The 26,713-nt window shown below is 48.0% G+C and overlaps 1 protein-coding gene across 2 annotated transcripts in view; it reads right to left on the bottom strand.

Moving 5' to 3' along the window:
* CFAP410 (cilia and flagella associated protein 410) overlaps window positions 1-21,948 on the bottom strand; it is a 157,263-nt gene extending 135,315 nt beyond the window's left edge. For both annotated transcript variants that reach the window (XM_044304267.1, XM_044304268.1), the window contains exon 1: window positions 21,658-21,948. In XM_044304267.1, coding sequence (XP_044160202.1) covers window positions 21,658-21,734 — 77 coding nt within the window. In that variant the 5' untranslated portion in view covers window positions 21,735-21,948. The remainder of the gene's footprint in view (window positions 1-21,657) is intronic.
* Window positions 21,949-26,713: the final 4,765 nt, after the last annotated feature.

Below are 26,713 nucleotides of genomic sequence, written 5' to 3'. Positions count from 1 at the left end.
CCACATCGTGGACAGAAAAAACACTGCTTGCAGCATGGGGACGCAACCAAATAGAACGGAATCCATTCTGGTGCACTCTTTCCTTCAGTTTCATCCCCATTGACAATGAATGGGGACAATACTATGACGGATCTCAACAGCGGAATTGAAAACGCCGGTGTGAAAGTAGTCTAAGTTACACCCGAATCGTAGCTGGGTAATGTAATCAGTCCACAGGCCAGTGTTTCCTTCACACATGCCTTGCACTTTGTGGAGTGAGAGATTACAGATCACCGACACACCCTGCTTTCTGCTACTCACTTTTAACACACCATTGTGAACAATGAGCCACATATAAACCCCAGTGTGGACCGTGGGGAGTAAGCACCCACCCAGCTCTTTGCTTACTCCCAGTAAAAGCCAGACCCGGATTAGCTGTTAGCAGCTATTCTAGGTAACAGTGTCTACTATGTATATTATTGGCACCTTAGGGGTGGGCGATAAGACCTACAATCTATATTGCAATATAATTTGAAGCATGTGCGATATATATTGTAATATATTTTCTTCTGTATGTATACAAAAAATACAAATTACAAAACTTTTAAAGAAATTTTTAATGTGTATTGTTAACACAGTAAGATCTTTTTCCAAACAATGTAAAGATGAAGACTAAGTGTTAGTAAAACACAAATTTGTTGAAAATAAAGTTCAAAATGTAAAAAAATAAACATTACATTTCTTCCTCCTGTCCCGATTACTTATTTATATTGCACAAAAATAAAAAGCTGCACATATTTGAACTAAAAACCCTTCAAGTGCAACAGGTTTCTTTTCCGTTAAAGGGAACCTGTCATCAACTTTGTGCTGCCCATACTAACGGCAGAATAAAGTAGAGACATGCGAGTTGATTTTATCTGTCTCTGTAGTTTAAAAATAATTTGTTGGCGAGAACCAACTTCACAATCATTGCAGACTGGGCCTGGAAAAGAGTCCCGGCCACCTGATTAGATTCAGAGTTATTCATGGATTCCTGCTCCCAGAAGAGCCAGTGCCATCAGCCCCTATGTGGCATTTGCCATCTGCCTGCCATATGTCCCCCAGCCCAGAAGAGCCAGTGCCATCAGCCCCCATGTGGCATTTGCCATCTGCCTGCTATATGTCCCCCAGCCCAGAAGAGCCAGTGCCATCAGCCCCCATGTTGCATTTGCCATCTGCCTGCCATATGTCCCCCAGCCCAGAAGAGCCAGTGCCATCAGCCCCCATGTGGCATTTGCCATCTGCCTGCCATATGTCCCCCAGCCCAGAAGAGCCAGTGCCATCAGCCCCCATGTGGCATTTGCCATCTGCCTGCTATATGTCCCCCAGCCCAGAAGAGCCAGTGCCATCAGCCCCCATGTTGCATTTGCCATCTGCCTGCCATATGTCCCCCAGCCCAGAAGAGCCAGTGCCATCAGCCCCCATGTGGCATTTGCCATCTGCCTGCTATATGTCCCCCAGCCCAGAAGAGCCAGTGCCATCAGCCCCCATGTTGCATTTGCCATCTGCCTGCCATATGTCCCCCAGCCCAGAAGAGCCAGTGCCATCAGCCCCCATGTGGCATTTGCCATCTGCCTGCTATATGTCCCCCAGCCCAGAAGAGCCAGTGCCATCAGCCCCCATGTGGCATTTGCCATCTGCCTGCCATATGTCCCCCAGCCCAGAAGAGCCAGTGCCATCAGCCCCCATGTGGCATTTGCCCCTCCAGAATCGCTATACTTACCTATCCTGCAAGCCAGGGTGCTCGGCGAGTCGGCAGTCCTCACTCCACAGGTGTCGTGTCTTCTTCCCAGCAAGTATTGCAGGACCTGACGTCACATACAGCGTCAGCCAGCAGGCTGATGCTGTGTGCACGCCAGGCCCTGGCAACTACAGTACAGCGCTGTGCGGAGTCGGGAGCCGGAGCCACGGCAGTAAGCAGAGAAGGTTTGGGTTCATCTATTCACTTCTCATATATCGCCCACCCCTAGTGGACACTAGCTTCTGGCTTCCACTCCACCAAGGCCGGGTACCTTGGTGGCATGTCTCAGGCACTCCACAATATGTATCTCCTTAATAGGTTTCTTACACCATTCTTGGAGATGCATGCCGTTCGTCATATACGAGGCCGGTCGCTGCCTCACAATGCAGACCAAAACTACAGCCGTGTGCACGAGTGCTTACTTGGATACATTTAAAGGGGTTATCCAACCCCTATAATGACCCCCAGAAAGCTCCCCAGCACCCGCCTCGTTCCTGATGACCTGTTATAGGCAATACTAGTACCAGTACAGGAGGGCCACGAGAAACTATTTACGCTGCATAAAGGGCGCATTTTTTTTTCCTGTGTTTTTTTTAAAATTGCTCCTGTTATTTTATTTTTTTAATGCAAAAAAAAAAAAAAAAAAAAAAAATCAGACCTTTACATGCCGGAGTATGCCAAGTAGGGTAACAACTGGAAGACGATGTGCCCCCGTGTCAGGAACTGCACTGCAAAAAAAATACCGGGTCCTTGTAGTAACATATGCAGGTGAAAGGCTCCTCAGGTCAGTCAAACAAGCACTCCATCAGGTGAAAGCATGGCTGATCGGTCTGTGTAAACCGGCCTGGGGCGAGCAATCCACATACAGCAGAGGTGCTTGTAACTTCAGCTTACACCTCCTCTGATAGGCAACAATCAGGAAGGTATGGTTCACTCCTGATAATTGCCTGCTTGGTCAGCTCACATAAAGGGGCTTTAAAACTGTTCTCTCATGACCAAATATATGGAAATCCAATGTAAAAAGAAACACAAAGACCAATATAATTTTTACCACCTGAGACAAATAGGTCCCATACCCGGAAATGCATAGGACTGCCCATTTATGGGTCGAACGTACATAAGCCTACACATTCTCAGGACAGGACAGTCCAAATTTGCAGGGACTGTCACTTAGGGGTGGGCGATATGGCCTAAAATCTATATTGCGATATAATTTTAAGCATGTGCAATAGATAGTTTTCTATATGGGGGGGGGGGGGGAGGTTAAACTTTTTGTTTTTACTTTCTATTTAATAACCATTAGCCCTCCTTAACCTCTTCAGGACACATGACGTACCACTACGTCATGTTGTCCTAGTACTTAAGGATGTGTTGTTCCGATCACTGACGCCCGGCTGGCGGTGATCAGAACAAGGTGCCTGCTCAAATCATCAGCAGGCACCTCGGCTAAATGCGCGGGGGAGGTGAACCCCCCCCCCCTGTCGGCGATCGCAACAAACCTTGCGGTTTGATGCGCTTTCTGCAGTTTCTGATCCCCGCAGCCCCTGGCCGATCAGAAACTTTAACATGCCTAAAAAAACCAAATTACGTACCGGTAATTCCCTTTTCATGAATTCTCCATGACGGCATACCATGAGAGATGACCCGCCTCCAACCAGGTAGGGACAGGAAGTATAAGTTTGACTCTCCTCCGGCTCCTCCTCAGTGTCTTTCTGGATCGACAGCCTAGAGAGTGTTCTTTCGAATCTTTTTATATTTTTTTATTTTTTTTTGCACACCATCACACACACCATCACCTATGTGTAGGCCTATCATAATCTTATGAATGTATATATTTACATATATCCTTTTTTTTTTTTTTTTTTTTTTTTTAGGGTGGGAAACCCCTATGCCGTCATGGAGGATTCATGAAAAGGGAATTACCGGTACGTAATTTGGTTTTTCCCTTTCATCCTCCATGACGGCATACCATGAGATATAACATATTAACAACTTTAGGGGGGGATTATAGCTTGAAGGACTTTCCTCCCAAAGGCTAGATCTTGACCTGCCTTAACATGGATTCTGTAATGTTTAATAAAAGTATTGGGGCTAGACCAGGTGGCTGCCCTACAAATTTGCTCTAATGAAGCGTTTGCCCTCTCTGCCCAAGAGGCCGAAACCGATCTCGTAGAATGAGCTGTAAAGGCTTTATATGAATCTGAGATCGCCGTCTTAATCCATCTTGAAATGGTATTTTTTGTCGCTCTCTGCCCTTTGTTTAAGCCAAGAAACTGAACAAACAAGGAATCCGTCTTTCTGAAAACCTTCGTGGCCTCTAAATATATAAGCACTGCTCTCCGCACATCCAACTTATGAAACCTCTCCTCCCCTTCTGTTTTCGGGTCGTCGCAAAACGAGGGAACCAATATCTCTTCTTGCCTGTGAAAATTAGACAACTTTGGGAAGGAAGGAGTTGTCTAACTTAAACGTAATTCTATCTGCAGAGATAACACAGAAAGGTTCATTAATTTTCAGGGCCTGGATTTCACTAACCCTGCGGGCTGATGTAATTGCTACTAAGAACAGGGTTTTAAGTGTTATATATTTTATAGAGACAGATGATAAAGGTTCAAAGGGGCTTTCTGTTAAGCCTGATAAAACTAAATTAAGATCCCATGGTGGAGTCATAGCTTTCAATGATGGTCTCAGTCTATCTGCCCCTTTAAGGAATCTGACAACCCAAGAATGATTGGCAATTTTTTCATCAAAAACTGCACTAAGGGCTGATACGTGAACCCTCAGAGTATTGGGACGAAGACCTTTCTCCAGCCCAGACTGTAAGAAACCTAGAATTGAAAGGACCGAAAATTTTTCAGGGGATACTTTTTCTTTTACACACCAGGTATTAAAGGTTCTCCAAACCTTATTATAGATCTTAGAGGTTGTCTCCTTTCTACTGGCCGACATAGTATTGATGACGGGATCTGTCAGGCCTTTAGCTTTTAAGATCAACCTTTCAGGTTCCAAGCTGCCAAATGCAGCTTTTCCACCTCGGGATGGAGAAGGGGACCCTGCGACAACAAATCCTGATCCCAAGGAAGGATCCATGGACTTTGGATTGACATGATCTTCAAAAGAGGAAACCATGATTTTTTGGGCCATAAGGGAGCTATCAAAATAACATGGGCTTTGTCTTGCCTTATCTTCTTTATCACCCGAGACATTAGTTGTAGGGGGGGGGGGAAGGCATAAGCTAGATGGAACCTCCATTTTATTGAAAAGGCATCTATGCCTTCGCTTTTGTCTCTTGGATTGAGGGAGAAGAAGCAGTCTACTTTTGCGTTTGCGGCTGAAGCAAAGAGGTCTATTTGGGGAACTCCCCACTTTTGGGTTATTTGGAGAAAAACTTCTTCCTTCAGACTCCACTCTGTTTGACATATCTTGACCCTGCTTAGGAAGTCTGCTTTCACATTTAAGCTTCCTTTTAAATGGACCGCTGAAAGGGATCTTATATTTCCTTCTGCCCAGGAAAAAATCTTTTCTGTTATTTGACTCAGACATAGGCTTCTTGTTCCGCCTTGATGGTTTAAGTACGCTACCACTGTGGTGTTGTCTGATCTTATTTGGACATCCTTTCCCTCTATGTCTTGACTCGCCACTTTTATGGCCTCCCAAACTGCCATCAATTCTTTTTGGTTTGAGGACAAAGTCTTCTGGTTGTTTACCCAGGCCCCCTGGAAATAGTGATGAGAGTAATGCGCTCCCCACCCCCAAGGACTTGCATCTGTAGTGATGAAAACCTGCTCCTCCGTATTCCACGGAATTCCCTGGCGTAGGTGGCTTACTTGCTTCCACCACTGAAGACTCTGATTCACCGAAACAGGAACCAGAACTGTCTGTTCCAAAGAGCTCTGGCTTCTGTCCCAGCAGGCCAGCGTCCACTGCTGTAGAATTCGAGAGTGGAACTGAGCCCACTTTACTGCAGGGATGCAAGAGGTCAGGGTCCCTTGTAGTTTCATAGCCTCTCGTATCGAACAGGATGGATGACTCTGAAACCGTGAGACCTTTTCTACCACTCCAGAGATTTTTTGTTCTGTAAGAGACGTTTTCTGACGAGTGGAGTCTAGGGAGAGACCCAAGAAAATTATTTCCTGGGACGGGACTGGCTTTGATTTTTCCCAATTTATTAGCCATCCCGCCAGATACAGCGTCTGGCAGGTCACAAAGAGATTGTTCTCTAGTGACTGTTTTGACTCGCCTACTATCAGTAGGTCGTCTAAATACGGAATGATCAAGATATTCCTCCTTCTCAGGTGGGCCACTAGTTCCAGCATCACCTTTGTGAAGACCCTGGGGGCCGAGGTTATCCCAAAGGGTAATACCTGGAATTGAAAATGGAACAGAACTTTCCCCAAATAAACCGCTATCCGCAGGAACTTTTGGGACTGTTTGCATACCGGAATGTGGTAGTATGCGTCTCTTAAGTCTAGGGAGGCTAAAAAGTCCCCCTTTTTCAGCAGATTCACGGTTGATCTTATTGTCTCCATTTTGAATTTGTTGTACTGTATGAATTTGTTTAAGTTTTTTAGGTTTATTATTAACCGAAATTTCCCGTCTGGTTTTTTTACTAGAAAAACGGTTGAATAATATCCCTGACCTTTTTGAGAATAGGGAACCGGAATTATGGCCCTTTGAGCCAGAAGCTTCCGAATCCCTTCCTCCAGATTTGTTTGGAGAACAGTTGTCTTTTGAATGGGAGTTACCCTGAAAATATTTGAGGGAGGAGGAAGACGGAAAACTATTTTGTAGCCTTCTGATATCGTATTTAAGACCCAAGGGTTTGTTGTAATTTTTTCCCAGTAGTCTAAAAAACAACTTAGTCTCCCTCCTACCTGAGCACTGGCGTCATTGCTTTGACGGTTCCGTATTCTTTGAAGAAAACAGGTACCCTCTACTCTTCTGGTTTCTTCCCCTTGACCAGCCTGAGTCCCTGTTTGTTTTCTTTGCTTGAAAGGGGGTCCCTTTTTTAACTCTCCGAAAGGGAAATTTCCTCTTCCCGGAATCTCTGGGAAAGGTCTTCTTAGAATCGGAAGCCTTTTCTAGGATGGACTCTAAATCCTCTCCAAACAATAGATTACCATGAAAAGGTAAGGTACATAATTTTAATTTTGAACTGACCTCACCTGACCAGGATTTTAACCAGAGGGACCTTCTTGCCACGACCGCTAACCCAGATGCCTTAGCAGCTATCCTGACAGATTCCGCAGTGGCATCCGATAGGAAATCCTCCGCTTTGATTAGGAGCGGAAAGGAATCTTTAAGATCACCGTATGTACTACCGCCTTTCAGTAGGGATTCTAACTGTGTGAGCCATTTTTTTAATGATCTGGATACTGAGGTTGCCGCTAGGTTTGGTTTGAACAGGGCAGCACAAGCTTCCCATGTTTTTTTAAGAGTCTGATCTGTCTTTTTATCCATGGGGTCCCTTAATGACCCCATGTCTTCAAATGGCAAGGCGTTAGGACCCTTCACTAATTTAGATAGAGAAACATCTATCCTAGGACAGGTAGTTAACAAGGCTTCGTCTTCGCTAGAAAAGGGGAGACGTCGCCTTATTGTCCTAGGAATGAATAGTTTCCTATCCGGGGACCTCCATTCTCTTTTAATTAGATCGTGCATGTTTTTATGCACCGGAAAACCTCGGTTAGATCTCTGTTCAAAACCACTGAACATCTCGTCATGGACTGATCTACAGATTTTTTCATCAGAAAGATCCATAGTGGCTCTAACTGCCTTAATTAATTCTCTGGTATCCTCCGATGAAAAGAGATAGTTTTTAAATTCGGAATCTGAACCAGAATCTTCAGACCCGAGTTCACCTGACTCTGAGTCCTCCTCAAATTCTGAATCAGATGCTTTTGTCGCTGGTCCCTGCGCCTGTTTGGAGCAGGAAGGGATTAATGAGGTGTCTGACATAGCAGCCCTGATTTCTTCCCTAATTGTGTTTTTAAGTTCTTCTTTTAGGGACGGAACTAAATCCTTAGAAATGTTGTCAGTGCATTTTTTACACACTTTCCTAGCAGAAGAATCAGAAAGTTTAATAGAACAGAGACTGCACTTTTTTGCCCTCTGACTAGATTTTGCTTTCTGAGCACTCTCTTTCTCGCTCTGCACACATACAGAAAGAAAGAAAATACATAAGGGTTAATCTAACAGAATATACTGCCTTTACCCTTGTCCTGGTAAATTACTCACTGGTACGGATCCCTGAGTGTTCTCCATAATTTCACCTGGGTCCAGCATCTTTTTTAGGGAAACAAAGGTCACTGTTCCCCCCTTAAATAGTTTTTACCTCCAGACCTCAGATCAGAGGACGACCTCCGCCATAATCCTGCGCGCTTTTTTGAATTTTCCCGCCGCCGCCGGCATGCGATCCACCGCCCGGAAGTGCTCTCAGGCCCCATACCGGAAGTGAGCTGTGGAACGCTTCGTGGAACGCATGGCGCGTGTCCACTTCCGGTGACGACACTGTGAGCGCCGGCCATGCCGGATCGCAGTGTGGAGTTTAGCAACCGACCGGAGGGACTCCCTGAGTGTCCGGCCCCACGTGGACCTGTCTGCCCGCGCCAGCAGCAGGTAAGAGACAGGTCTTCCAGAGCCCGACTTCCCCAATGGGGACCGGACTCTGCTGCCTCCTCACATGGCATCCATTTTTCTTCTTCCACTTCTTTCTTCATGGTCGGCGACCATAAGAGAAAACCCATCTCCTACCTGGAGGGACAGGAAGACACTGAGGAGGAGCCGGAGGAGAGTCAAACTTATACTTCCTGTCCCTACCTGGTTGGAGGCGGGTCATCTCTCATGGTATGCCGTCATGGAGGATGAAAGAGAAAATATAGATTTTTCAAACCCCCCACCCCCCCCCCGCACATCTGTGATGAGATGTCAGCCGTTTAACCATTTCCATATGGAAGAGCAGAGGTTAATAGTCGGGAGCCAGACCAAGTGGGTCTGAGTTAAAAATAAAAAAAATAAAGTAAAAAACACATTTATCACTGATTAAAAAAAAATTCCCTACACATGTTTGATATCACCACGTCCGTAATGACCTGATCTATAAAACGGTCATGTTACTTTGCCCGAATGGTGAACGCCATAAAAATAAAAAACTATGATGAAATAGAAATTTTGCCCACCTTACTTCCCAAAAAAGATAATAAAAGTGATCAAAAAAGTTGCATGTGCGCCAAAATAATACCAATCAAACCGTTCTCACCCCGCAAAAATCATACCCTACCCCAGATAATCACCCAAAAACCGAAACATGATTTTTTTTGTTTCAAAAATGAAATCATTGTATAAAACCTATATAAATAAATAAAAAAGTATACATATTAGGTATCGCCGCGTTCGTATCGACCGGCTCTATAAAAATATCACATGACCTAACCCCTCAGGTGACCACCGTAAACTTTTTAAAATAAAAACGGTGTAAAAAAAAGCTATTTTTGTCATCTTACATCACAAAAAGTGCAATAGCAAGCGATCAAAAAGTCATATGCACCCCAAAATAGTGCCAATCAAACCATCATCTCATTCCCAAAAAAATAAGACCCTACTTAAGATAATCACCGAAAAAACTATGGCTCTTAGACTATGGAGACACTAAAACATTTTTTTTGTTTCAAAAATGAAATCATTGTGTAAAACTTACATAAATAAAACATTTTCATACATTAGGTATCGCCGCGTCCGTGACAACCTGCTCTATAAAATTACCACATGATCTAACCTGAAAGATGAATGTTGCAAATAACAAAAAAAGTGCCAAAAAAGCTATTTCTTGTTACCTTGCCGCACAAAGAGTGTAATAAAGAGCAACCAAAAATCATATGTACCCTTAACTAGTACCAACAAAACTGCTACCCTATCCCGTAAAATTTCTAAAATGGGGTCACTTTTTGGGAGTTTCTACTCTAGGGGTGCATCAGGGGGGCTTCAAATGGGAGATGGTGTAAATAAACCAGTCCAGCAAAATCTGCCTTCCAAAAACCAAACGGTGCACCTTTCACTCTACGCCCCGCTGTGTGGTCGTGCAGTAGTTTTCGGACACATATTGGGCGTTTCTGTAAACGGCAGAGTCAGGGCAATAAAGATACAGTCTTGTTTGGCTGTTAACCCTTGCTTTGTTAGAGGAAAAGAATGGGTTAAAATGGAAAATTAGGCAAAAAAATTAAATTCTCAAATTTGCCAATAACTCTTGTGCAACACCTAAAGAAATAGCAAAGTTTGTAAAATCTGTTTTTAATACCTTGAGGGGTGTAGTTTATAGAATGGGGTCATTTTTGGTTGGTTTCTACTATGTAAGCCTCGCAAAGCGACTTCAGACCTGTAGTGGTCCCTAAAAATTGGGTTTTTGTAAATTTCAGAAAAATTTTAAGATTTGCTTCTAATTTAAACATGAAGTAGACATATGGGGAATGTAAAGTCATCACCATTTTTGGGGGTATTACTATGTATTACAGAAGTAGAGAAACAAACTTTGAAATTTGCACATTTTTCCAAATTTTGGGTAAATTAGGTATTTTTTTCTGTAAATAAATGAATAAAAAAATTTGACTTCATTTTACCAGTGTCATGAAGTACAATATGTGAGCGTTTTAAGGTTATCAGCACTTAAAGTGACACTGGTCAGATTTGCAAAAAAATGGCCTGGTCCTTAACCACTTCAGCCCCGCTAGTTGAAACCCCCTTCATGACCAGAGCACTTTTTACACTTCGGCACTACACTCCTTTCACCGTTTATCGCTCGGTCATGCAACTTACCACCCAAATGAATTTTACCTCCTTTTCTTCTCACTAATAGAGCTTTCATTTAGTGGTATTTTATTGCTGCTGACATTTTTACTTTTTTTGTTATTAATCAAAATGTAACGATTTTTTTGCAAAAAAATGACATTTTTCACTTTCAGCTGTGAAATTTTGCAAAAAAAAACGACATCCATATATAAATTTTTCGCTAAATTTATAGTTCTACATGTCTTTGATAAAAAAAAAATGTTTGGGCAAAAAAAAAAAATGGTTTGGGTAAAAGTTATAGCATTTACAAACTATGGTACAAAAATGTGAATTTCCGCTTTTTGAAACAGCTCTGACTTTCTGAGCACCTGTCATGTTTCCTGAGGTTCTACAATGCCCAAACAGTAGAAAAACCCCACAAATGACCCCATTTCGGAAAGTAGACACCCTAAGGTATTCGCTGATGGGCATAGTGAGTTCATAGAACTTTTTATTTTTTGTCACAAGTTAGCGGAAAATGATGATGATTTTTTATTTATTTTTTTTCTTACAAAGTCTCATATTCCACTAACTTGCGACAAAAAATAAAAAATTCTAGGAACTCACCATGCCCCTCACAGAATACCTTGGGGTGTCTTCTTTCCAAAATGGGGTCACTTGTGGGGTAGTTATACTGCCCTGGCAATTTAGGGGCCCAAATGTGTGAGAAGAACTTTGCAATCAAAATGTGTAAGAAATGACCGGTGAAATCCGAAAGGTGCACTTTGGAATATGCGCCCCTTTGCCCACCTTGGCAGCAAAAAAGTGTCACACATGTGGTATCGCCGTACTCAGGAGAAGTTGGGGAATGTGTTTTGGGGTGTCATTTTACATATACCCATGCTGGGTGAGAGAAATATCTTGGCAAAAGACAACTTTTCCCATTTTTTTATACAAAGTTGGCATTTGACCAAGATATTTTTCTCACCCAGCATGGGTATATGTAAAATGACACCCCAAAACACATTCCCCAACTTCTCCTGAGTACGGCGATACCAGATGTGTCACACTTTTTTGCTGCCAAGGTGGGCAAAGGGGCACATATTCCAAAGTGCACCTTTCGGATTTTGCAGGGCATTTTTTACACATTTTGATTGCAAAGTTCTTCTCACACATTTGGGCCCCTAAATTGCCAGGGCAGTATAACTACGCCACAAGTGACCCCATTTTGGAAAGAAGACACCCTAAGGTATTCCGTGAGGGGCACTGCGAGTTCCTAGAATTTTTTATTTTTTGTCACAAGTTAGCGGAAAATGATGATTTTTTTTTTTTTCTCTTTTTTCCTTACAAAGTCTCATATTCCACTAACTTGCGACAAAAAATAAAAAATTCTAGGAACTCGCCATGCCCCTCACGGAATACCTTGGGGTGTCTTCTTTCCAAAATGGGGTCACTTGTGGCGTAGTTATACTGCCCTGGCAATTTAGGGGCCCATATGTGTGAGAAGTACTTTGCAATCAAAATCTGTAAAAAATGACCGGTGAAATCCGAAAGGTGCACTTTGGAATATGTGCCCCTTTGCCCACCTTGGCATCAAAAAAGTGTCACACATCTGGTATCGCCGTACTCAGGAGAAGTTGGGGAATGTGTTTTGGGGTGTCATTTTACATATACCCATGCTGGGTGAGAGAAATATCTTGGCAAAAGACAACTTTTCCAATTTTTTTATACAAAGTTGGCATTTGACCAAGATATTTTTCTCACCCAGTATGGGTATATGTAAAATGACACCCCAAAACACATTGCCCAACTTCTCCTGAGTACGGCGATACCAGATGTGTCACACTTTTTTGCTGCCAAGGTGGGCAAAGGGGCACATATTCCAAAGTGCACCTTTCGGATTTTGCAGGGCATTTTTTACACATTTTGATTGCAAAGTTCTTCTCACACATTTGGGCCCCTAAATTGCCAGGGCAGTATAACTACCCCACAAGTGACCCCATTTTGGAAAGAAGACACCCCAAGGTATTCCGTGAGGGGCATGGCGAGTTCCTAGAATTTTTTATTTTTTGTCGCAAGTTAGTGGAATATGAGACTTTGTAAGGAAAAAAGAAAAAAAATGAAAAATCATCATTTTCCGCTAAATTGTGACAAAAAATAAAAAATTCTAGGAACTCGCCGTGCCCCCCACGGAATACCTTGGGGTGTCTTCTTTCCAAAATGGGGTCACTTGTGGCGTAGTTATACTGCCCTGGCAATTTAGGGGCCCAAATGTGTAAGAAGTACCTTGAAATCAAAATGTGTAAAAAATGGCCTGCGAAATCCGAAAGGTGCCCCTTTGCCCACCTTGGCTGCAAAAAAGTGTCACACATCTGGTATCGCCGTACTCAGGAGAAGTTGGGCAATGTGTTTTGGGGGGTCATTTTACATATACCCATGCTGGGTGAGAGAAATATCTTGGCAAAAGACAACTTTTCCCATTTTTTTATACAAAGTTGGCATTTGACCAAGATATTTTTCTCACCCAGCATGGGTATATGTAAAATGACACCCCAAAACACATTCCCCAACTTCTCCTGAGTACGGCCATACCAGATGTGTGACACTTTTTTGCAGCCTAGATGCGCAAAGGGGCCCAAATTCCTTTTAGGAGGGCATTTTTAGACATTTGGATCCCAGACTTCTTCTCACACTTTCGGGCCCCTAAAAAGCCAGGGCAGTATAAATACCCCACATGTGACCCCACTTTGGAAAGAAGACACCCCAAGGTATTCAATGAGGGGCCTGGCGAGTTCCTAGAATTTTTTTTTTTTTTGCATAAGTTAGCGGATATTGATTTTTTTTGTTTTTTTTCTCACAAAGTCTCACTTTCCGCTAACTTAGGACAAAAATTTCAATCTTTCATGGACTCAATATGCCCCTCATGGAATACCTTGGGGTGTCTTCTTTCCGAAATGGGGTCACATGTGGGGTATTTATACTGCCCTGGCTTTTTAGGGGCCCTAAAGCGTGAGAAGTCTGGAATATAAATGTCTAAAAATGTTTACGCATTTGGATTCCGTGTGGGGTATGGTGCATCCATGTGAGATTTTATTTTTTGACACAAGTTAGTGGAATATGAGACTTTGTAAGAAAAAACAAAAACAAACAAAAAATGTCCGCTAACTTGTGCCAAAAAAAATGGCTGAATGGAGCCTTACCGGGGGGGGGGGGGGGGGGGGGGGGGGGTGATCAATGACAGGGGGGTGATCAATGACAGGGGGGTGATCACCCATATAGACTCCCTGATCACCCCCCTGTCATTGATCACCCCCCCTGTCATTGATCACCCCCCTGTAAGGCTCCATTCAGACGTCCATTCAGACGTCCGCATGATTTTTACGGATCCATGGATACATGGATCGGATCCACAGAACGCATGCGGACGTCTGAATGGAGCCTTACAGGGGGGTTATCAATGACAGGGGGTGATCAGGGTAATCAGGGTGATCACCCCCCTGTCACTGATCACCCCCCCCTGTAAGGCTCCATTCAGACATCCGCATGATTTTTTACGGATACATGGATACATGGATCGGATCCACAGAACGCATGCGGACGTCTGAATGGAGCCTTACAGGGGGGTTATCAATGACAGGGGGTGATCAGGGTAATCACCCCCCTGTCACTGATCACCCCCCCTGTAAGGCTCCATTCAGACATCCGCATGATTTTTACGGATCCATGGATACATGGATCGGATCCGTAAAAATCATGCGGACGTCTGAATGGAGCCTGACAGGGCGGTGATCAATAACAGGGGGTGATCAGGGAGTGTATATGGGTGATCACCCCCCTGTAAGGCTCCATTCAGACGTCCGCATGATTTTTACGGATCCATGGATACATGGATCGGATCCGTAAAAATCATGCGGACGTCTGAATGGAGCCTGACAGGGCGGTGATCAATGACAGGGGGTGATCAGGGAGTGTATATGGGTGATCACCCGCCTGTCATTGATCACCCCCCTGTAAGGCTCCATTCAGACGTCCGCATGATTTTTACGGATCCATGGATACATGGATCGGATCCGTAAAAATCATGCGGACGTCTGAACGGAGCCTGACAGGGGGGTGATCAATGACAGGGCGGTGATCAATGACAGGGGGGTGATCAGGGAGTTTATATGGGGTGATCAGGGGTTTATAAGGGGTTAATAAGTGACGGGGGGGGGGGGGGGGTAGTGTAGTGTAGTGTAGTGTGGTGTTTGGTGGGACTGTACTGACCTACCTGAGTCCTCTGGTGGTCGATCCTAACAAAAGGGACCACCAGAGGACCAGGTAGGAGGTATATTAGACGCTGTTATGAAAACAGCGTCTAATATACCTGTTAGGGGTTAAAAAATTCGGATCTCCAGCCTGCCAGCGAGCGATCGCCGCTGGCAGGCTGGAGATCCACTCGCTTACCTTCTGTTCCTGTGAGCGCGCGCGCCTGTGCGCGCGCGTTCACAGGAAATCTCGCGTCTCGCGAGAAGACGCGTATATGCGTCCAGGAGGAGTAAAGCAACCACCTCCCGGACGCATATACGCGTACGGCGGTCGGGAGGTGGTTAAGGTGAAATAAGTCCCTATGGGGTTAAGGGATAGAACCCTTGTCATATTCACCCTAATAGAGCTCTATTAGGGTGAATAGGACTTTACACACTCCCTGCTGCCCTGTGCTTTGTGCACACAACAGCAGGGAGCTGACCATGGCAGCCAGCCTCTCATGTGCCCCCCCAGCCTCTCCCTCTTATCAGCCCCCTCTGGTAACTCAAACCCACCCCCCCTCCCCAGTATTAATCATTGGTGGCAGTGGCCACAGGGTCCCCCTCCTCCCCCCCCCTCATCATTGGTGGCAGTGCGCCCCCCCTCCCTCCCCAGTATTGATCATTGGTGGCAGGGGCCTCCTTCCACCCCACATCATTGGTGGCAGCAGCAGTTCCGATCGGAGTCCCAGCAGTGTAAGGCCCCATGCACACGGCCGTGTTTCACAGCCGTGTGCGGGCCGTGGAACCGCGGCCTGGATCCCTCCTGAGAGCAGGAGCGCACGGCGTCACTGGTTGCTATGACGCCGCGCGCTCCCTGCTGCCGCCGCAATACAGTAATACACTGGTATGATCTATACCATTGTATTACTGTACTGTGCAGGGAGCGCACGGCGTCATAGCAACCAGTGACGCCGTGCGCTCCTGCTCTCAGGAGGGATCCAGGCCGCGGTTCCACGGCCCGCACACGGCTGTGAAACACGGCCGTGTGCATGGGGCCTAATGCTGGGGCTCCGATCAGTTACCATGGCAGCCAAGATGCTACTGAAGTCCTGGCTGCCATGGTATGTCAGTGAGCAGCATTATACTCACGTGCGCCGTGGCCGCCGGACGCTCCTTCTGTCTGTGCGGCGCATTGCGAATGCTTATAGCATTAGCAATGCGCCGCACAGACCTACGAGAAGGAGCGTCCGGCGGCCACGGCGCACGCGAGTATAATGCTGCTCACTGACATACCATGGCAGCCAGGACTTCAGTAGCGTCTTGGCTGCCATGGTAAATGATCGGAGCCCCAGCATTACACTGCTGGGACTCCGATCAGAACTGCCGCTCCGTGGTCATATCGCAGTCCGGCGATATGCACAAAATCCACCTCGTGGCACAAATTTACATTGCATATCGCCTATACCGCCCACCCCTACTGTCACTAAAAATTAAGAAAAGTACCTGCAAAGTCGGGAATATTGGTAACTATGCAAGGTTTTGACAGAAGGAGATGGAGAGCATGAAATGAGTAAAGCTGTGGAAGGGGCCCTGTAGATTACCATGAGCAGCCTTTATCACGGACTCATCTCTACCCCGAAAATGAACAACTCATTGCGGTCACCTCTCTTCAGGTCTACCTTCAGCTAGCATTGCAATCACCTCTACTCAGGACTACCTTCAGCTAGAATGGAAGGACAGAATACAATGAGGAGGCACAAGGATGGCATTGCGGTCACCTCTCCTCAGATTAGGGCTGCACGATATGGGAATTTTGTGCGATTAGGGCCCTAAAAATTGCGATAACGATATGCGATGCAATATTTTAAAGGAATTGTGCTAGAGGTCTATTTGCTTGGATTTTCCCGTATGAGCCGCTGACGCAGCTGGGTATGACATTGTTGAGGGGGGGGGATCTGTGGAGGGCGCTGTGTTGTAGGGGGGGATCTGTGGAGGGTGCTGTGTTGTAGGGGGGGGATCTGTGGAGGGCGATGTGTTGTAGGGGGGGGGGATCTGTGGAGGGCGCTGTGTTTGTAGGGGGGGGGGGGATCTGTGGAGGGCGCTGTGTTGTAGGGGGGGGGGATCTGTGGAGGGCGCTGTGTTGTAGGGGGGGGGGATCTGTGGAGGGCGCTGTGTTGTAGGGGGGGGGGATCTGTGGAGGGCGCTGTGTTGTAGGGGGGGGGGGATCTGTGGAGGGCGCTGTGTTGTAGGGGGGGGGATCTGTGGAGGGCGCTGTGTTGTAGGGGGGGGGATCTGTGGAGGGCGCTGTGTTGTAAGGGGGGGGGTTGTAGGGGGATCTGTGGAGGGCGCTGTGTTGTAGGGGGGGGGATCTGTGGAGGGCGCTGTGTTGTAGGGGGGGGGATCTGTGGAGGGCGCTGTGTTGTAGGGGGGGGGATCTGTGGAGGGCGCTGTGTTGTAGGGGGGGGGATCTGTGGAGGGCGCTGTGTTGTAGGGGGGGGGGATCTGTGGAGGGCGCTGTGTTGTAGGGGGGGGGGATCTGTGGAGGGCGCTGTGTTGTAGGGGGGGGGATCTGTGGAGGGCGCTGTGTTGTAGGGGGGGGGGATCTGTGGAGGGCGCTGTGTTGTAGGGGGGGGGATCTGTGGAGGGCGCTGTGTTGTAGGGGGGGGGATCTGTGGAGGGCGCTGTGTTGTAGGGGGGGGGATCTGTGGAGGGCGCTGTGTTGTAGGGGGGGGGATCTGTGGAGGGCGCTGTGTTGTAGGGGGGGGGATCTGTGGAGGGCGCTGTGTTGTAGGGGGGGGGATCTGTGGAGGGCGCTGTGTTGTAGGGGGGGGGATCTGTGGAGGGCGCTGTGTTGTAGGGGGGGGGATCTGTGGAGGGCGCTGTGTTGTAGGGGGGGGGATCTGTGGAGGGCGCTGTGTTGTAGGGGGGGGGGATCTGTGGAGGGCGCTGTGTTGTAGGGGGGGGGATCTGTGGAGGGCGCTGTGTTGTAGGGGGGGGGGATCTGTGGAGGGCGCTGTGTTGTAGGGGGGGGGATCTGTGGAGGGCGCTGTGTTGTAGGGGGGGGGGATCTGTGGAGGCGCTGTGTTGTAGGGGGGGGGATCTGTGGAGGGCGCTGTGTTGTAGGGGGGGGGATCTGTGGAGGGCGCTGTTTTATGGGGGGGATCTGTGGAGGGCGCTGTGTTATATGGGGGGGATCCTTGTGGAGGGCGCTGTTTATCATGGGGGATCTGTGGAGGGCGCTGTTATATGGGGGATCTGTGGAGGGCGCTGTTATATGGGGGATCTGTGGAGGGCGCTGTTATATGGGGGATCTGTGGAGGGCGCTGTTATATGGGGGATCTGTGGAGGGCGCTGTTATATGGGGGATCTGTGGAGGGCGCTGTTATATGGGGGATCTGTGGAGGGCGCTGTTATATGGGGGATCTGTGGAGGGCGCTGTTATATGGGGGATCTGTGGAGGGCGCTGTTATATGGGGGATCTGTGGAGGGCGCTGTTATATGGGGGATCTGTGGAGGGCGCTGTTATATGGGGGATCTGTGGAGGGCGCTGTTATATGGGGGATCTGTGGAGGGCGCTGTTATATGGGGGATCTGTGGAGGGCGCTGTTATATGGGGGATCTGTGGAGGGCGCTGTTATATGGGGGATCTGTGGAGGGCGCTGTTATATGGGGGATCTGTGGAGGGCGCTGTTATATGGGGGATCTGTGGAGGGCGCTGTTATATGGGGGATCTGTGGAGGGCGCTGTTATATGGGGGATCTGTGGAGGGCGCTGTTATATGGGGGATCTGTGGAGGGCGCTGTTATATGGGGGATCTGTGGAGGGCGCTGTTATATGGGGGATCTGTGGAGGGCGCTGTTATATGGGGGATCTGTGGAGGGCGCTGTTATATGGGGGATCTGTGGAGGGCGCTGTTATATGGGGGATCTGTGGAGGGCGCTGTTATATGGGATTGTGGAGGGCGCTGTTTATGGGATCTGTGGAGGGCGCTGTTATATGGGGGATCTGTGGAGGGCGCTGTTATATGGGGGATCTGTGGAGGGCGCTGTTATATGGGGGATCTGTGGAGGGCGCTGTTATATGGGGGATCTGTGGAGGGCGCTGTTATATGGGGGATCTGTGGAGGGCGCTGTTATATGGGGGATCTGTGGAGGGCGCTGTTATATGGGGATCTGTGGAGGGCGCTGTTATATGGGGGATCTGTGGAGGGCGCTGTTATATGGGGGATCTGTGGAGGGCGCTGTTATATGGGGGATCTGTGGAGGGCGCTGTTATATGGGGGATCTGTGGAGGGCGCTGTTATATGGGGGATCTGTGGAGGGCGCTGTTATATGGGGGATCTGTGGAGGGCGCTGTTATATGGGGGATCTGTGGAGGGCGCTGTTATATGGGGGATCTGTGGAGGGCGCTGTTATATGGGGGATCTGTGGAGGGCGCTGTTATATGGGGGATCTGTGGAGGGCGCTGTTATATGGGGGATCTGTGGAGGGCGCTGTTATATGGGGGATCTGTGGAGGGCGCTGCTGTTATATGGGGGATCTGTGGAGGGCGCTGTTATATGGGGGATCTGTGGAGGGCGCTGTATATGGGGGATCTGTGGAGGGCGCTGTTATATGGGGGATCTGTGGAGGGCGCTGTTATATGGGGGATCTGTGGAGGGCGCTGTATATGGGGGATCTGTGGAGGGCGCTGTTATATGGGGGATCTGTGGAGGGCGCTGTTATATGGGGGATCTGTGGAGGGCGCTGTTATATGGGGGATCTGTGGAGGGCGCTGTTATATGGGGGATCTGTGGAGGGCGCTGTTATATGGGGGATCTGTGGAGGGCGCTGTTATATGGGGGATCTGTGGAGGGCGCTGTTATATGGGGGATCTGTGGAGGGCGCTGTTATATGGGGGATCTGTGGAGGGCGCTGTTATATGGGGGATCTGTGGAGGGCGCTGTTATATGGGGGATCTGTGGAGGGCGCTGTTATATGGGGGATCTGTGGAGGGCGCTGTTATATGGGGGATCTGTGGGGTGGGATCTGTGGGGCGCTGTTATATGGGGGATCTGTGGAGGGCGCTGTTATATGGGGGATCTGTGGAGGGCGCTGTTATATGGGGGATCTGTGGAGGGCGCTGTTATATGGGGGATCTGTGGAGGGCGCTGTTATATGGGGGATCTGTGGAGGGCGCTGTTATATGGGGGATCTGTGGAGGGCGCTGTTATATGGGGGATCTGTGGAGGGCGCTGTTATATGGGGGATCTGTGGAGGGCGCTGTTATATGGGGGGATCTGTGGAGGGCGCTGTTATATGGGGGGATCTGTGGAGGGCGCTGTTATATGGGGGGATCTGTGGAGGGCGCTGTTATATGGGGGGATCTGTGGAGGGCGCTGTTATATGGGGGGATCTGTGGAGGGCGCTGTTATATGGGGGGATCTGTGGAGGGCGCTGTTATATGGGGGGATCTGTGGAGGGCGCTGTTATATGGGGGGATCTGTGGAGGGCGCTGTTATATGGGGGGATCTGTGGAGGGCGCTGTATATGGGGGGATCTGTGGAGGGCGCTGTTATATGGGGGGATCTGTGGAGGGCGCTGTTATATGGGGGGATCTGTGGAGGGCGCTGTTATATGGGGGGATCTGTGGAGGGCGCTGTTATATGGGGGGATCTGTGGAGGGCGCTGTTATATAGGGGATCTGTGGAGGACACTTATGGGGGACCTGTGGATGGCACTGTTATAGGGGATGTTTGGAGGACACATAGGGCCATGAGGGGGGCCAGCTTAAGACATATAGCATCTTATGCTGGTCCCCCTCATGTGTCCTAAACTAGGCACATAACTGCCTTTTGCGTGTAAAGTGTTTTACTAGTGTGTGTGGGTGAAGCAATCTCTCCTAACAGGTCCGGTCTCTGTACTCACTATGAATGCAATGCACTGCAGCGAGGTGGCCGGCGCGTGACTGACGTCACTTAGTAACGCTCCTGCTTCCTGAAGTGGGAGGAGCGTTAGTAAGTGACGTCAGTCACGCGCCGGCCGGCCACCTCGCTGCAGTGCATTGCATTCATAATGAGTACAGAGACCGGACCTGTTAGGAGAAAGATTGCTTCACCCACACACACACACACTAGTAAAACACTTTACACGCAAAAGGCAGTTATGTGCGCTGGGCCTATATATATATATATATATATATATATATATAAATATATAAATAATCGCAGCATTTTCAGGTCGGCCAAATCGCCATATCGCATTTGCCGATTATAGCGATTTGATTATTTTTTCGATTCATCGTGCAGCCCTACCTCAGATCTACCTTTACCTCACATGGAAGGACAGAATCCAATGTGGAGGCACAGGGATGGCATTGCGATCACCTCTCCTCGGGTCTACCTTCAGCTGACATGGAAGGACAGAATCCAATGTGGAGGCACAGGGATGGCATTGCGATCACCTCTCCTCGGGTCTACCTTCAGCTGACATGGAAGGACAGAATCCAATGTGGAGGCACAGGGATGGCATTGCGATCACCTCTCCTCAGGTCAACCTTTACCTCACATGGAAGGACAGAATACAATGTGGAGGCACGGGGACGGCATTACGATCACCTCTAGTCAGGTCTACCTTCAGCTGGCATGGAAGGACAAAATACAACGTGGAGGCACAGGGATGGCATCGCGGTCATCTCTCCTCAGGTCTACCTTTACCTCACATGGAAGGACAGAATACAATGTGGAGGCACAGGGATGGCATCGCGGTCACCTCTCCTTAGGTCTACCTTCAGCTGACATGGAAGGATAGAATCCAATGTGGAGGCACAGGGGTGGCATCTGAACTAACACTGAGCCCTCTGGTGTAGGAGTGGCACACACTGAGGGCTCTGTATGGAAGGACCCGCAGCACAAGGACTCGGTGAACTCACCAGCAGTTTAACTTCTTCACACTGTCCAGCTCTGACGCCTTCGCCCGGGAAAGCACCTGTTTCCGTGTTAACTTCATCCCCGCCACTAGTGCACGCCGCAGGACCGGTAACCAAGGCTAATGACGCGCCGGCTCTAAGCTGGTTGGTCGCTATGGGGCGTGGTAAGAACGATGCTCGAACTCTGAGAACGCAGCATTTGCGTTGCAAGCCTCGTTCGCAGCACTGGTTTGTTGGAACCGGTGTTCGTTAGATTTCCCTACCCCGTGAGAATTCCCAACCCTTGTCACTTCAGTCCGCACCGGAAATGATGTGATGCGGTGTGCCGCGCAGGCGCACAACTATGGGGTAGGGCTAGTACACAGCCATTAGCTGGACACCGTTATACTTCCCTACTTCGTGAGATTTCCCTACATTCGTCACTTCCGGTCGCACCACACATGATGTGGGAGGTGTGCAGCGTAGGCGCACAACCACGGGTTAGGGAAATTTCACAGCAGAGTGCGCATGACCCGGGGGCCTCGCTGGTGTACCGTTATACTAGCCTACCTGTGAGATTTCCCTACCTCCTGACTTCCTGTCGCAGGGCTAATGACGTGAGGAGGCGTTCCTGAGTTTTCACGATCTGCGCATGTGTAAACCGACAGTTTATGGAAAATCTCAGCGGAGTTCAGCTTTACACCGGGACACTGCGCATGCGCAGGAGAGCCTCAGTAGGGAAATATTACGGCCCAGTGCGCAAGCGCGGCTAACTCCGGCTGGCGTATGCGCAGTGTCCATAAACTGTCGGTTTGCGCATGCGCAGATTGTCAAAACTCAGGAACGCCTCCTCACGTCATTAGCCGTGCGACGGGAAGTCAGGAGGTAGAGAAATCTCACGAAGTAGGGTAATGTAACGCTACATCGACGGTTAGGGTAGGGAAAAATTATGGGCCAGTGCGCAGGCGCGGTGATCGAATGGATGTTCTCAGCTGGACACCGGCCTACACTGCGCATGCGCTGGGAGCCTCACCAGCAGTTAGGGTAGGGAAAAAGCACTGGCCCATCCGATCACCGCACCTGCGCACTGGCCCATAATTTTTCCCTACCCTAACCCCGGCAAGGCTCCTGGCGCATGCGCACTCTGCTGTGAAATTTCCCTAACCCTTCGTTCTGCGCCTGCAGTGTGACCGGAAGTGACGAGGGTAGGGAAATCTCACGAAGTAGGGAAGTATAACGTTACACCGGCCGACACTGCGCATGCGCCGGGAGCCTCACCAGCAGTTAGGGTAGGGAAAAAGCACTGGCCTGTAATTTTTCCTTACCCTAACCGCTGGTGAGGCCCCCGGCGCATGCACAGTGTCAGCTGGTGTCCAGCTAACTCTGTGAAATTTCCCTACCGGAACACCTCTGCACGTCATGTCTGATGTGGCCGGGAGTGGTGAGGGTAGGGAAATCTAACGCTGTAGGAAGGATTTCTGCCAGATTCCTATACCTTGGCAGAACGCTATACCGGAAGTGATGTGGCCGCACAGTAATCAGCTGGAGGAGGGTGTGTGCGGTGCTGCGTAAGCGCACATCCACTGGATTAGCAAAAAATCATTGCAGCGCCGCAGGAGAAGGACTTTGCGGTGTACAGAGCTGAGTGCAGAATATCGAGGTCACCACATAGCAGAGCTGAGTGTGGGATATTGGGGGACACCGCTTTTGTGGTGACCCCAATATCGAGCACTCAGCTCTGCTATGTGGTGACCTTGATATTCTGCACTGATCTCCGTGGTAAGGATAAACTGCTCCTGATGATTTGTGCGCGTGTGCGCATTCAGGGGTAGGGAGATCTGATGGAACATTTTGCGCTGGAAAATCTACCTACCCCTAAGTGTGCACGGTGTACGGCTTCGTGCATGTGCATGAAGTCCCCCTGCGGCGCTGCAATGATTTTTTGCTAATCCAGCTGCTCCAGCTGATTCCTGTGCGGCTGCATCAATTCCTGTATACCGTTCTGCCAAGGTATAAGAATCTGGCAGAACACAGGGTTGTGTCCAAACGCCATGGGCCGTCACGTGAAATGCTACAGTCACGTGGGTTTGAAGCAGCCGCGGGATAGGTGATCCTAGACTGGAGCTGTAAGATAGAAGTCCTCCTCCTGGAGTCCACAATCTAGAATGGGGTGGGGAAAATGAGGTCATTCTTTATATGCTGGGATCTATGGAGTTCATAATGTTTTTTTTTATTATTATTATTAGGAAATGTGTTATACAGAGATTTTAATATTTAAAAAAAAATTAAAAATAATAACATATCTGACTGACATCGAGATGAAGGCTAGTTGCTGTACATCTGCTAATTGCTATCTATATGTAATTTCCAGGTAGAGCAAAGATGTGTTTATACGTTTGGGTAATAAGTGTCTATGTGTCGGGGAGGGGACTTGCTCGGGCAGTCCTATCCTTGCACTCACAATCTCCTGCTGTGTTTTATTCAGCTACTTGCAGCAGGGGAAAGTAAAGAGGTTAATCGCAGGTCGCGCTGTCACCTACCGCAGGATTCAAACTACAATCTGCAGGTGGGATCCAAAGGGGATCGTATTATCAACAGAAATCAGGTCTGGCACTGACCGGCAGCGGGAGATGTGTACTGCAGGTTGCAGCATGGACGCGATAATAATATATTACTCCTATTTTTTGAAGGAAGGTGCATCCTGTCGGTTGATTTTTATTCCTGGCATTTTGGGGCAGAAGTTACCAGCGGATCGTGCTGTTCCCTGTCGCAGAGCGTCAGCCCGGATCTTCTAGTGGGCTCCTGAGGAGATGATATCGGAGGGATCCAAACGGGATGGTATTGTTACCAGCGCTCAGGTCTGCTAATGACCGGCAGTGGGACTGCACACTCCCGGTCACAGCATATAGTGTCGGTGTATTAGTGTTATTATATTGCTACTGGCCGAACAAAAGCACAGCTTGTCGGTCTGTTTAGACGTTTTGGGGTCCCTATTGGTTAAATTTTTTGATCCACATGATTCATTGTATATTTGCTGGATGTACAGACGTGGACAAAATTGTTGGTACCCTTTGGTCAATGAAAGAAAAAGTCACAATGGTCACAGAAATAACTTTAATCTGACAAAAGTAATAATAAATTAAAATTCTATAAATGTTAACCAATGAAAGTCAGACATTGTTTTTCAACCATGCTTCAACAGAATTATGTAAAAAAATAAACTCATGAAACAGGCATGGACAAAAATGATGGTACCCCTAGAAAACACAGAACATAATGTGACCAAAGGGACATGTTAATTCAAGGTGTGTCCACTAATTAGCATCACAGGTGTCTACAACCTTGTAATCAGCCATTGGGCCTATATATATATGGCTCCAGGTAATCACTGTGTTGTTTGGTGATATGGTGTGTACCACACTCGACATGGACCAGAGGAAGCAAAGGAAAGAGCTGTCTCAAGAGATCAGAAAGAAAATTATAGACAAGCATGTTAAAGGTAAAGGCTATAAGACCATCTCCAAGCAACTAGATGTTCCTGTGAGTACAGTTGCACATATTATTCATAAGTTTAAGATCCATGGGACTGTAGCCAACCTCCCTGGACGTGGCCGCAGGAGGAAAATTGATGACAAATCTAAGAGACGGATAATCCGAATGGTAACAAAAGAGCCTAGAAAGACTTCTAAAGAGATTCAAGGTGAACTTCATGCTCAAGGAACATCAGTGTCAGATCGCACCATCCGTCGTTGTTTGAGCCAAAGTGGACTACATGGGAGACGACCAAGGAGGACACCATTGTTGAAAACGAATCATAAAAAAGCAAGACTGGAATATGCCAAACTACATGTTGACAAGCCACAAAGCTTCTGGGAGAATGTCCTGTGGACAGATGAGACAAAAATCGAAGTTTTTGCCAAGGCACATCAGCTGTATGTTCACAGACGAAAAAATGAAGCATATCAAGAAAAGAACACTGTCCCTACTGTGAAACATGGAGGAGGCTCTGTTATGTTCTGGGGCTGCTTTGCTGCGTCTGGCACAGGGTGTCTTGAATCTGTGCAGGGTACAATGAAATCTCAAGACTATCAAGGAATTCTAGAGAGAAATGTACTAGCCAGTGTCAGAAAGCTTGGTCTCAGTCGCAGGTCATGGGTCTTGCAACAGGACAATGACCCAAAACACACCGCTAAAAACACCCAAGAATGGCTAAGAGGAAAAAATTGGACTATTCTAAAGTGGCCTTCTATGAGCCCTGACCTCAATCCTATTGAGCATCTTTGGAAGGAGCTGAAACATGCAGTCTGGAAAAGGCACCCTTCAAACCGGACACAACTGGAGCAGTTTGCTCATGAGGAGTGGGCCAAAATACCTGCTGAGAGGTGCAGATGTCTCATTGACAGTTACAGGAAGCGTTTGATTGCAGTGATTGCCTCAAAAGGTTGCGCAACAAAATATTAAGTTAGGGGTACCATCATTTTTGTCCATGCCTGTTTCATGAGTTTATTTTTTTACATAATTCTGTTGAAGCATGGTTGAAAAACAATGTCTGACTTTCATTGGTTAACATTTATAGAATTTTAATTTATTATTACTTTTGTCAGATTAAAGTTATTTCTGTGACCATTGTGACTTTTTCTTTCATTGACCAAAGGGTACCAACAATTTTGTCCACGTCTGTAAGTGCTGATTTCCACTTCACCACCATGACGGCCCTGAGAGATTGACCCCTGACCTCTGTAGGGGCAGGAACAGAGATAGGTTTAAGGGAGGTGAAGTGGACCTTGTTTATTATTTTTTAAGGGTACCTGGGTGACTGCATTGGCGGTGCTTCTTTCCTCCTTTGCGGGTTCTTCATCCAGGAAAGTGTCCCGTGCTCTCCGGCGGACTTAGTTCTAAAGCTGGCAGAGTCACGCTCCCTGTTGAGGGAAGCCTGCCCTGAGCTGCCGCCGGTCGCCTACCTCCCTGTGGGGGAGCCAACTGGAAGGACGTTCTGCTCAGTCACGCGCGTCTGACATCACTTCCAGGTCGCCGGCGAAACCCGGAAGTGGATGGGGCCTCTATAAAAAAATGCTTCCAA

Source organism: Bufo gargarizans, chromosome 8 (genome assembly GCF_014858855.1).
Source record: "Bufo gargarizans isolate SCDJY-AF-19 chromosome 8, ASM1485885v1, whole genome shotgun sequence".
NCBI classification, from domain to species: domain Eukaryota; kingdom Metazoa; phylum Chordata; class Amphibia; order Anura; family Bufonidae; genus Bufo; species Bufo gargarizans.
The sequence above is the reverse complement of the archived record's forward strand: the minus strand, read 5'-3'. Positions and strand labels throughout refer to the sequence as shown.